Raw genomic sequence first — 11,766 nt, forward strand, 5'->3', positions numbered from 1 at the left:
TGTTCCCTCTTTCGCTGTGTCTCTCTGTCAAATAAATAAATAAAATCTTCAAAAAAAAAAAAAAGAATATCAGTGTGCATTTTGCTACCTATAAAGGAGCTTTTAATATTTGTACACATTTAGCACAGTCCCCCAGTCATGTGACATTCTATACAAACAAAAATGCCACCTACTTTCCTCAGTCATAAAGGCCTCTACAACACCATAATGATGAGTCACTATAAGAATAGGTAATGAAGTGGGGTGCCTGGGTGGCTCAGTCGTTAGGTGTCTGCCTTCGGCTCAGGTCATGATCCCAGGGTCCTGGGATCGAGCCCCGCATCGGGCTCCCTGCTCTGCGGGAAGCCTACCTCTCCCTCTCCCACTCCCCCTGCTTGTGTTCCCTCTCTCACTGTGTCTCTCTCTGTCAAATAAATAAAAATATTAAAAAAAAAAAAAAGAATAGGTAATGAAGTTTTTTTTTTTAAGATTTTTATTTATTTATTTATTTGACAGAGAGAGACAAAGCAAGAGAAGGAACACAAGCAGGGGGAGTGGGAGAGGGAGAAGCAGGCCTCCCACCAAGCAGAGAGCCCGATGCAGGGCTCGACCCTGGGATCATGACCCGAACCGAAGGCAGACGCCCAACGACTGAGCCACCCAGGCGCCCCAGTAATGATTTTTAAAAAGGACACATAAATGAACTACAGCTACATGTGTCAACAAAGATGAACCTCAAAAACATAATAATGAGAGGAAAAGCAAGTTGCAGGTTACAGAGTACAATATTCCTAATTTTAAGTTGAAAAGTCATACAGGGGTGCCTGGGTGGCTCAGTTGGTTAAGGGTCTGCCTTCAGCTAGGGATTGAGCCCCGTGTTGGGCTCTCTGCTCAGCAGGGAGCCTGTTTCTCCTTCTGCCGCTTCGCCTACTTGCACTCTCTCTCTGTCAAATAAATAAAAATCTTTAAAAAGTTGAAAAGCCATACAAAACATTATTTTAGTGACATATATATACACACACAATATCTACATGTATAATAAACGTATTAACTTTTTTTTGTTTTGTTTTGTTTTTAAAGATTTTATTTATTTGTCAGAGAGAGAGAGAGAGAGAGCACAGATAGGCAGAGCAGCAGGCAGAGGGAGAAGCAGGCTCCCCACTGAGCAAGGAGCCCCATGTGGGACTTGATGCCGGGACCCTGGGATCATGACCTGAGCCAAAGGCAGACGCTTAACTAACTGAGCCACTCAGGCGTCCCATTTTTTCAATTCATGCACACCAAATTCAGGACAGCAGTAACCTCTGGGGTTGGAAGGAAAGAAAATGGGACCAGAGAAAGAGATCACAGGAAACCTTCACACTGAATGAACTGTTTTACTTATTTGCTGGGTAATCCTCTAAGTTTTGCACACCTGAAGTTTTTTTTTTGTTATAAAAGAGTCAACAAGCAACTATTATGCAAATGTCGCTCTTTTAACCACACAACGGTTTGGCTCTGGAACTTCCTATATCTGCTGGCATTCTTTCTTTTTTATAAAAAAAGAATACTACCTTAAACAGCAAATATTCTTTCTTACTGTTATAGTATTCTGGCCTCTATCTCCTTAAAGTCTATGTTACAAAGGGATATGATATAAAGATGTAAAAACAGAAAACTGCCTTATTTGCATTTTTAAAAAACAGTTCTGGCTAACAACCTAACAATGGGGAAAGTTCACAAGAATTTTGTCTTTTACCTATAGTTTTCTTTAATGATTAAACAGTTGTTTCAATGAATTACAAGAAAACCTTTAAATAGGACTTCTTCCCAAAGGTGAGTCCATGCATACGGCACCTGGGTAGCTCAGTCAGTTGAGCCTTGGACTCTTATTTTTTTTTTTAAGATTTATTTATTGGGGTGCCTGGGTGGCTCAGTCAGTTAAGCAGCTGCCTTCCGCTCAGGTCATGATCTCACGGTCCTGGGATCAAGCCCCGCATCGGGTTCTCCTCTCAGTCAGCTGCAAGTCTGCTTCTCCCTCTCCCTCTGTGATCTCTCTCGCTTTCTCCCTAAGAAATAAATAAAATCTTTTTAAAAAAATAAAGATTTCATTTATTTGAGAGAGAGAGAGCACGCACAAGCGGGAGGGGCAGAAGGAGAGGGAGAGAATCTCAGACACCGAGCTAAGTGGGGAGCCTGACGCAGGGCTCAATCTCACAACCCTGAGATCAGGACCTGAACCAAAAACCAAGAGTCAGACACTTAACTGACTGCACCACCCAGATGCCCTGAGCAACTGACTCTTTTTTTTAATTTTTTAAGATTTACTTATTTATTTTAGAGAAAGAGAGTGAACAAGCACGGGGAGGGGTGGAGGGAGAGGGAGAGAGAAACTTCAGCAGACTCCTCGCTGAATTCAGAGGCCCACTTCGGGCTGATCTCAGGACCCCCGAGATCATGACCTGAGCCAAAACCAAGAGTGGGACGCCCAACTGACTGCACCACCCAGCCCCCCCATCCTTCTCCACCCCCCCACCCAACTCCTGATTTTGGCTGCAGTGGTGATCTCAGGGTCCTGGGATTGAGCCCCCACATCCTCTGCACTCAGCGGGGAGTCTGCTTGAGATTCTCTCTGCCCTCCTCCCACCCCGTATGCTCTCTCTCTCTAAAATAAATAATCTTTAAAAAAACAAAAACATGATTCTGTGCACAGGAATTTTTAAAATATCCCCTGCTTCTAGCAGCTTTGTTTTACTTCTTTACATCAATCAAAGCTGCTTAAGCAATCAGACATTTATTGGCTTTTTTCCAATTCAATGATTTCCCCTGATATTATAGAATCAGCAGTGTTTTGTTTTTTTTTTAAAGATTTTATTTTTATTTATTTGACAGAGAGATAGAGAGAGAGAACAAGTACGCAGAGAGGCAGGCAGAGGGAGAGGGAGAAGCAGGCTCCCCGCCGAGCAGGGAGCCCGATGCGGGGCTCGATCCCAGGACTCTGGGATCATGACCCGAGCTGAAGGCAGCCGCTTAACCGACTGAGCCACCCAGGCGCCCCGAATCAGCAGTGTTTTATAGCTATGCCCCTTAATGTCTAAGAGTTAACCATCAAGTCAGAAAGGCAAACACCATATGATCTCATTTACATGTGGAATCTAAAAACAAAAAACTTGAACTCATAAATACAGAGGACAGATAGGTGGGGGAGGGATGGGTGAAAGTGATCAAAAGTTACAAACTTCCAGTTATAAAATAAGTAAGTCATGGGGATTTAATGTACAGCATGGACTATAGTTAATAATACCATACTATATATTTGAAAGTTGCTAAGAGAGTATGTATTTGAAAGTTGCTAAAAGAGTATATCATAAAACTTCTGATCACACAAAAAAATGTTTAACTATGTATGGTGACGGATGTAGACTTACTGTGGTGATCATTTCACAAAATATACAAATACCAATCATTATGTTGTATACCTGAAACTAATAGGTTACATGTTAATCATATCCCAATTAAAAAAAAACTATTTCAAAATAAAAGGAGTTGACTATCATAAAAACTAAAACAAATTATGACTACTTCAAATATGCACAGCATTCCCAGAGACTAACACACCATCCTAAAAGATAAATATTATAAATAAATCTATATAATTTAATTCATCAAATGCAAAACTTGCTAGTTTAAGGTAGATATTTTATTTCTAGAGGTTATATTCCTCTTTTTTGTTTTTTTTTTTTAAGTAAGCTCTACACCCATCATGGGGCTTGAACTCACAACCCCTTTATCAAGAGTCATGTGCTCTACCAATTGAGCCAGCCAGGTGCCCCTCTGGAGGTTATATTCCAAATTGTTTCTTACTCAAATCAACTGAAGAATAAAAAACATTTGCACTGGAATGTAAACTCCATGAAGACAGGGATTTGTTTGATTCATTGTTGTAACCTCAGCATCTAGAACTGTCCATTATGAGCAATAGAAATTCAAATGCATGTCAAACCCAACCTGATTCCCACCACACCACCTTATGCCTTCTAGTAAAATCATGGCCTTTGAACACCAATGAAATACTTCACAACCTGAGAAACCAATCACTCTAACATTTGTAGTTCTTTGTCTTAAAACAAAAACTATGTTTCTCAGACATTTATATTTTCTTTTTCTAATGTAAAGGGTTTTGTTCTACCATTTTTCACCTAGTACTAGAATCCAGCTTTTATTTATTTTTTTTTAAAGATTTTATTTATTTATTTATTTGACAGAGAGAGAGACAGTAAGAGAGGGAACACAAGCAGGGGGAGTGGGAGAGGGAGAAGCAGGCTTCCTGCTGAGCAGGAAGCCCGATGCGGGGCTCGATCCCAGGACCCTGGGATCATGACCTGAGCTGAAGGCAGATGCTTAATGACTGAGCCACCCAGGTGCCCTAGAATCCAGCTTTTAAAATAAATCAGCAAATGAAGATAAATACTCTAAAAATAGGACCAAAAGACCTTTTTAAAATAGGCTATTATGATGCATTAAAATATAATTTAAGATGGCGAATAAACATATGACATGATGTTCAACATCATGTCATTAGGGAACTGCAAATTAAAACAACGAGATATCAATCACTACGTTCCTATGGTCAAAATAAACACTGATATCATTAAATGCTGGTGAGAATATGGAGCAACATGAACTCTCATGCATTGCTGAGGGGACTGCAAAATGGTACAGCCACTTCGGAAGACAGTTTGGCAGTTTTCTACAAAACTGAAGACACTCTTATATGATCCAGCAATCACACTTCTTGGTATTTACACAGAGGAACTGAAAACTTAAGTCCACACAAAAATCTGCACACAGATGTTTATAGCAACTTCATCTATAACTGCCAAAACTTGAAAGCAATCAAGATGTCCTCCAGTTCATGAATGGATAAACTGTGGTACATCCAAACAATGGAGTATTATTCGGCACTAAAAAGAAATGAGCCATCAAGCTATGAAAAGACATGGAGTTATCTTAAATGCATATTATTAATGAAAGACGCCAATCTGAAAAGATTACATACTGTGTTTTTCTAACTATATGACATTCTAAAAAAGGCAAAACTATGGAGACAGTAAAAAGATCAGTGGTTGTCTGCGGTTGGGGGTAAGTGGAAGGGATGACTATGCAGAGCACAGAGGATTTTTAGGTCAGTGAAACTATTCTGTATGATATTTTAATGGTAAATACATGTCATTATACATTTGTCCAAACCCACACAATGTTCAACACCAAGAGTGAACCATAATGTAAACTAGGGACTTGGGGTAATTATGATATGTCAATGTAGGTTCATCAATTGTAGCAAATGTATCACTCTGGAAGGGAGTATTCCTTTTTTTTTTTTAAGATTTTATTTATTTATTTGACAGAGAGAGACACAGCGAGAGAGGGAACACAAGCAGGGGGAGTGGGGAGGGAGAAACAGGCTTCCCACCGAGCAGGGAGCCCAATGCAGGGCTCAATCCCAGGACCCTGGGATCATGACCTGAGCCAAAGGCAGACGCTTAATGACTGAGCCACCCAGGCGCCCCTGGAAGGGAGTATTCCTAATGGGGGAGGCTGTGTATGTGTGTGACGAGGGGGGTATATGGGAACACTATGCACCTCTCCTTCAATTTTGCTATTAATCTAAAACTGCTCTAAGAAAATCAAGTCTTGGGCGCCTGAGTGGCTCAGTTGGTTAAGCGACTGCCTTCGGCTCAGGTCATGATCCTGGAGTCCTGGGATCAAGTCCCGCTTCTCCCTCTGACCCTCCCCCCTCTAGTGCTCTCTCTCTCTCATTCTCTCTCTCTGAAATAAATTAAATTAAATTAAAAATTAAGTCTTAATAAATATATTTTTTAAAAAAACCTTGGAATGTACAACACCAAGAGTGAACCCTAATGCAAACTATGGACTTTGGGTAATAATGATATGTCAATGTCAATGTCGACTATAACAAATGTACCAGTCTGGTGGGGGATGTTGATAATGGAGGAGGCTGGCATGTGTGCTGGTAGGGGATGTATGGGAATTTTCTGTACCTTCCCCGTAATTTTGCTGTGAACATAAAACTGCTCTGAAAAAATTAAATCTATTAAAATATATATATATACACATTTCAACAGAAAAAAATCCTTAACATAACTCACTTTCATGACAAACTAAGAGACATAGTAGTTTATTTTTTACTGCAAGGAGGAGACAAAATTAAGTATTTTTGTAAAACATTTACTCCAGGTAAGATTTTCACCCGGCCTGAAATGTTATGGTAATCTTAATTATATGTTTATTAAGAAAAAAAAAATCTGGCTGTTACCATAGAAATTACCAGGGATGGTTAGTGCCTCCATGATTTGGGCAGTTATACCTGTTGGGTCACTTAATTCTGAACTTACAGGTTCCTGTTCAACAGGGAAAGGCTAAAAATGTCTACATTTGTTTTAAAGAATGGCTAATACACTGATGGGGAAATGCAAATTGAGGTAAATGGAGCATGCACACACACATCAAGATACAACACGACACACCACACCACAACACACCACAACACACCACAACACACCACAACACACCACTCCCCACTAAAATGGTTGGTAAAAATTAGGTGGCTGCTGACTGCTAGCTTTGTTTGAATCTCTTCTGATTACATTTCCCTGTCCAGGATGCCTCTGGTGTTCATTTTTACCTGTATGAAGAATACTGGATTATTGCAATTATATTAGGTTAATGGGGAAGTATGTATTTTATTTTGCTGGGCTGAGTAAGAAAGCTTAGAGCTCTGAGACATTTACTATAAGCAATCTTCTAGGCATGTCTCCCTTTGCCGACATCTGAAGCAGTCTCCAGTTTCAACTGGACATCGAGAATATAAACTCATTCATGCAAATGTACTGTGCCTTGGGTTCCTTCTAAATCATATATACTTGAAGGGAGCATGGATTCTAACACCAGGAAAGTCCCCTCCCCAATTCCTTAGGAGTGGTGAACCAACATATTCACATTTAATATGCCCACTTTCTCTTATCACACTCCATGTATTACTGACTACAAAAGAAGCCTTAGCAGGTGCCCAGCTGTCATTTACTTGCTGTGTGGCCTCAGTCACTTATTCCTTTTTCAGTTGAGAAGTTGCAACATCATTTAATAAATTTATATGCTTGGGAATATTCTGAGGGCCTCAAGTAATGGCCATGGTTTGTGTTTTAAGACACTGACTTTTTGTCTACCTAGTTCAGCTCAACCACGGAACAGCAATTGCAGAACTTTCTACATATAAAGGACTTCTTAAGGGCTAAACAGCCATGCTAAGTTCTATGAATACTAATTACATTTTCAGAAATCCCTTTTAAAAGGTGAAAGATTACAGAGTGGCTAAAGTTATGCTCACAAACATATAGGCATATGCATGTTCCAGCAGTATAAAGCGCAGTCTTAAGTGGTAAGAAAAAAAATAAAGAACCTACAAACACAGTGACATTGCAAGTGAGCCATAAAACCCTCACTAATCCTCTAGAACTAGATTTTAAAATACCACTCCCCACTCTAAATATTCAATTGATGTTAACTTTCATACTAACTATTGTTTTTAAGAAAAGCTTCATTTCCATGCACCCCTATGTTTATAGTTTATAGCAACATTCTTCACAATAGCCAAGATATGGAAGCAACCCAAGTGTTATTTATTTATGCACACATATTTATTATTTATTATATCTATATAAAGAAATATTATTCAACCATCAAAAAGAATGAAATCTTGCCATTTGCAATGATATGGATGGAGCCAGAGTATAATGCTCAGCAAAATAAGTCAGTCAGTGAAAGACAAATACCATATGATTTCACTCATATGTGGAATTTAAGAAACAAAACAAGCAAAGGGAAAAGAGACAAATCAAGAAACAGACTCTTAATTACAGAGAACAAACTGGTGGTTACCAGAGGGGAGGAGGTGGGGGGATGGGTGAAATAGGTGATGGGGATTAAAGAGTGCACTTGTCCTGATGAGCACAGGATGATGTATGGAAGTACTGAATTACTGTATTGTACACCTGAAACTAATATAACACTGTATGTTAACTGGAAATAAAATGAAAACTTAAAAAAAAAACAATTTTAAAAAGGTTTTCATGTTTTGGGCCTGATATTAAGAATCTTATCAACATGAAAGCCTGGTGATATCAAAAGACGATGCTTATCAAGTAGTCTTTCTCCAAGCTCCAAGGAAAGCACAAAACAAAAACAGCACGTGCTGTGGATCACTCCCTCCTCCTTTTCCAGGTATGGAGCAGCTAAAAGGAGGTAGCTATGACACACATTACTTTCCAGTTCTATTTCAAGTCCAAGTAATAAGATGGGAAACTACAGCTGTCTCCTATGGTGGATGTCTGGGTCTATCTCTAGCCCGAAACAGTAAGCTTGGCTTTGCCCTGACAGACATCCTCTTGCAGCCCTTTGTCCCTGCTCTGTTAAGGCTTTCCAATTTAATACCAATATTCAGAAATATGTTAGTGAGCAAATACATATAGTAGATATATATATCCAGATAAATAGATAGATTACATGGATATAGGGCGGACAACATTCAATTCTGGGCCCCTGACTCTACATACATACATACACACACACACATACATACACACACACACATACATACGCACGCACACACACACACACACGCACACTTCAAGTTCAAATCCCAGCAAGGCACCCTGAGCGCCTACCCCTTTCCACCCACCCAGGAGAGGTAAAGGCAGGAGCAGCGAGCAGAGGTTAAACCAGACACTAGCCAAAACAAACACCACTTCCAGAACAAGGCAAACTTTGGGTCCGGACAGCTGCAGAGCCCCAGCAATGGCCGGGGGGGAGGGGAGGGAGTGTCAGTCTGTCTCAGGGGAGGAAGACGGGGAGCGCACCCAGCACTCCTGAGCTGCGGAGGAGGCTGGTGTTCCCCGGGGGACAAGGGCGTCGCCGCCATCCCCGACTTCGACCTGCCGAGGCCTCCAGGTCCTTGGGCAGCCCCATCGCCCCACTCCGCCCCCTTATCCCCACAGAAATGGTCCCCACAGACCTGCTGGGGCAGGGGGCGCGGGGACCTACCTGGTGCAACGTCTCGGCGGGCAGCTGCGACGCCCGGAACAGGTCGGCCACGGGGCCGGCGGCTGCGGTGACCGCTCCGGGGACGGCCCTGGCGGCCTCAGGGGGCCCGGACCCGGGGCCCCCGCCTGCGGCGCCGGCGCAACGCGCGAAGAGCTCGGAGTAGCACTGCTGCTCGCCCTCGCTCAGTAGCAGCGGCGGCCCAGAGCCGCAGCCCCCGCCCGCCGCCGCCTCCATGGGGCCCGGAAAGGGGTCCGGCGGAGCACCGTCACCGGGTAAGGAGCCGCCGCCTTCGCCTCAGCCTCCGCCGCCTCGGTCTCGGCCTCGGCCGCCGCCGCCACCGCCCCCACGCCCCGCAGCTGCCGCGCTGCCGCTTCCTCCCGGCGCGCGCCGGCCCCGCCCCCGGACTTGAATGTTGTGCCTCCGCCGCGCGGCACATGGAGACAGGCGCGGGGCGGACCAATCGCAGCCTGAGATCGCACCCCGGCCCCGCCCCCGCCACCCCGCCCCGCGCCGCGCCGCGCCAGGTAACTAACTCTGCGGGCCGCCCACCCGGCGACCCGTCACCTGCCCCTCCCGCACTCCCCAGACCCGGAGTGCAGGAGCCAGCGCTTGGCGCGCCCACCCACCCCGACAGGGGTGCTCTTGGCTCTCCTCCCTGGCTGGGAAGGGAGACAACTAAACCCACCTGGAGTATGGCGCTTTTCAGGGGGCGGAGAAAGCTGTGGTGATTTCTCCGTAGAACGCTGGAGCTGGTGCGGCGCCCTTCGCAGAAAAGGGAGGAGGCATGAGAAATTAAGTTTCCCTTTTTTCATAGCAGTAGCGCTTCTGTCCTCCTATGTCCTATGGAGATCCAGAGATCTCCATACGAACTGACTGACCCAGTGACTGACCATAGCGCTCACGGGGGCGATGAGGTTAGGCCACTTCCTCAGGTCTGGAGTTGAGCCTTAAAAAGGAACAGCATCAGTTAGTGTTAAATACTAGAGTAATAAGAGTAAAAGGGGCCCTAGGAAGAAGAATTGCATGTATAATATAGAAAACACAAAAAAATTAAGTCCAGGATTAAGCACTAATAAAAAATACATTTTAGAATTTAATAAAGAGATATATAAATCTTTCACCCCAAATAATTTTATTTTAATTAAAAACAAAAACTATCTCAAGAAATAGCACTGATGATAACAAATGTATTTTGGTATTTTGGTCAACTAAAATAAGGAGGAAGGGCAGGAAGACCGGGGAAAAAATCAACAGGTGGTAAAGGGGGGAGGGAATACATAAGAAGAAAAATTATGAGGGCGCCTGGCTAGTTGAGTAGGTAGAGCATACAGCTCTTGATCTTGGGGTCGTGAGCTCAAGCCCCACGTTGGGCATAGAGTTTATTTAAAATAAAAGGTTTTAAAAAGAAGAAGAAGAAGAAAAATTATGTCAACTGATGGCCAGAGTAAGATTTTCCTTTTGGAATCTAAGGACATGAAATAAGATCCACTCCAAAAGCAGGAAGTTCTCATCTCCTCACTAAGATTTCCTTTTACCACATTTTGCTTTAGACCTGCCAGGAGAGAATTAAGACAGAAATAACCTTGCAGACAAGAGTACAGAAAGGATAGTTAAGTAAGGAGCAGCAAAGACTATCTTAGCTGGGGAATTTCCATTTCAAAATCTAACCACCCACTATATTTTCCACAACTGTAATAATTTCTCAGGAAAACTGGAAGCCAAGAGATCATGTTTACTCTCTTCTGACCTTTTTAGTCATACTCAGGATTCCCTGAGAATGCCCCACCATTCTAACAGAGGTTAGAAAGGGACCCACTCTTTGTGATAAAAGCCAAACCCTACTTTCCCCTGTAACACCTGGGAAAAGAGATGTGAGGTATAATAATCCCTGACATTCATACAGTTCAAAGCTACATTATCTCGTTTAAGTAAGTCTCACAGTAACTCTCTGAGGTAGGTTGGGAAAACATTTCCATCTTCATTTTGCGGATGAGAAAATGGATACAGAGATGATGTGATTTACCCAACTGAATACTAGATTCGGAGCTGCTCTTCATTACTCAACTCAGTTTAATAAATTTGACAGGTAGTCATCAGCACCACAGATACTGGAGAAATGCGTAGAAAGTCTTACATCTGTGCCTATCCATCAAGCAGCCCTCACTGGTAGAACAGAAAGTATTAACTGTGTCCCTACTGGAGTAAAAAAATACAAGATGTGTTCCTTTCAGGGAATCTGTAGCTTTGCTGGAAAAGACAAAACTAACACAACAAATAAAAACAAACAATAAAAGACAATGTATAATTAAGTGCTAAATCCTGTACCCCGGGCTAAGTGTTGTGGGAGTTTAGAGAAGAGAGAAAATCCACGAGCCAGAGGTTTAATGGAGAAGGCCCCCAGATGGATGTTACAAATCCGTGCGACTGGGGGATGCAAAAGGGCCTGACAGAGAGGGGGGCTCACGGGAGAGGGAGGAGCCCCAGAGACTTGGCGCCAAGGAAGTGGTGAGTGTGGGACAGCGGGCTGGGGTGGGAGGGAGGGGGCAGCCTGTCTGGGGCTCTGGTATGCCAGAAGAAAGCTGCTCAATGGAGGACAAGAGGCAGAAGTGACCCACCAACAGTAACCAGTAAACCCAGGATGCAGGAGGGAAAAAATGGCATTTTTTTAAATGTCTTAATATCTAAGGA

General features: G+C 43.0%; 1 protein-coding gene across 2 annotated transcripts in view; it reads right to left on the reverse strand.

The window, feature by feature from the left end:
* The window catches only part of REPS2 (RALBP1 associated Eps domain containing 2), a 214,810-nt gene extending 205,498 nt beyond the window's left edge, over positions 1–9,312 (reverse strand). For both annotated transcript variants that reach the window (XM_021681025.1, XM_021681017.1), the window contains exon 1: positions 9,079–9,312. In XM_021681025.1, coding sequence (XP_021536700.1) covers positions 9,079–9,312 — 234 coding nt within the window. The remainder of the gene's footprint in view (positions 1–9,078) is intronic.
* Positions 9,313–11,766: the final 2,454 nt, after the last annotated feature.

Source organism: Neomonachus schauinslandi, chromosome X (assembly GCF_002201575.2).
Source record: "Neomonachus schauinslandi chromosome X, ASM220157v2, whole genome shotgun sequence".
Classification (NCBI taxonomy): Eukaryota; Metazoa; Chordata; class Mammalia; order Carnivora; family Phocidae; genus Neomonachus; species Neomonachus schauinslandi.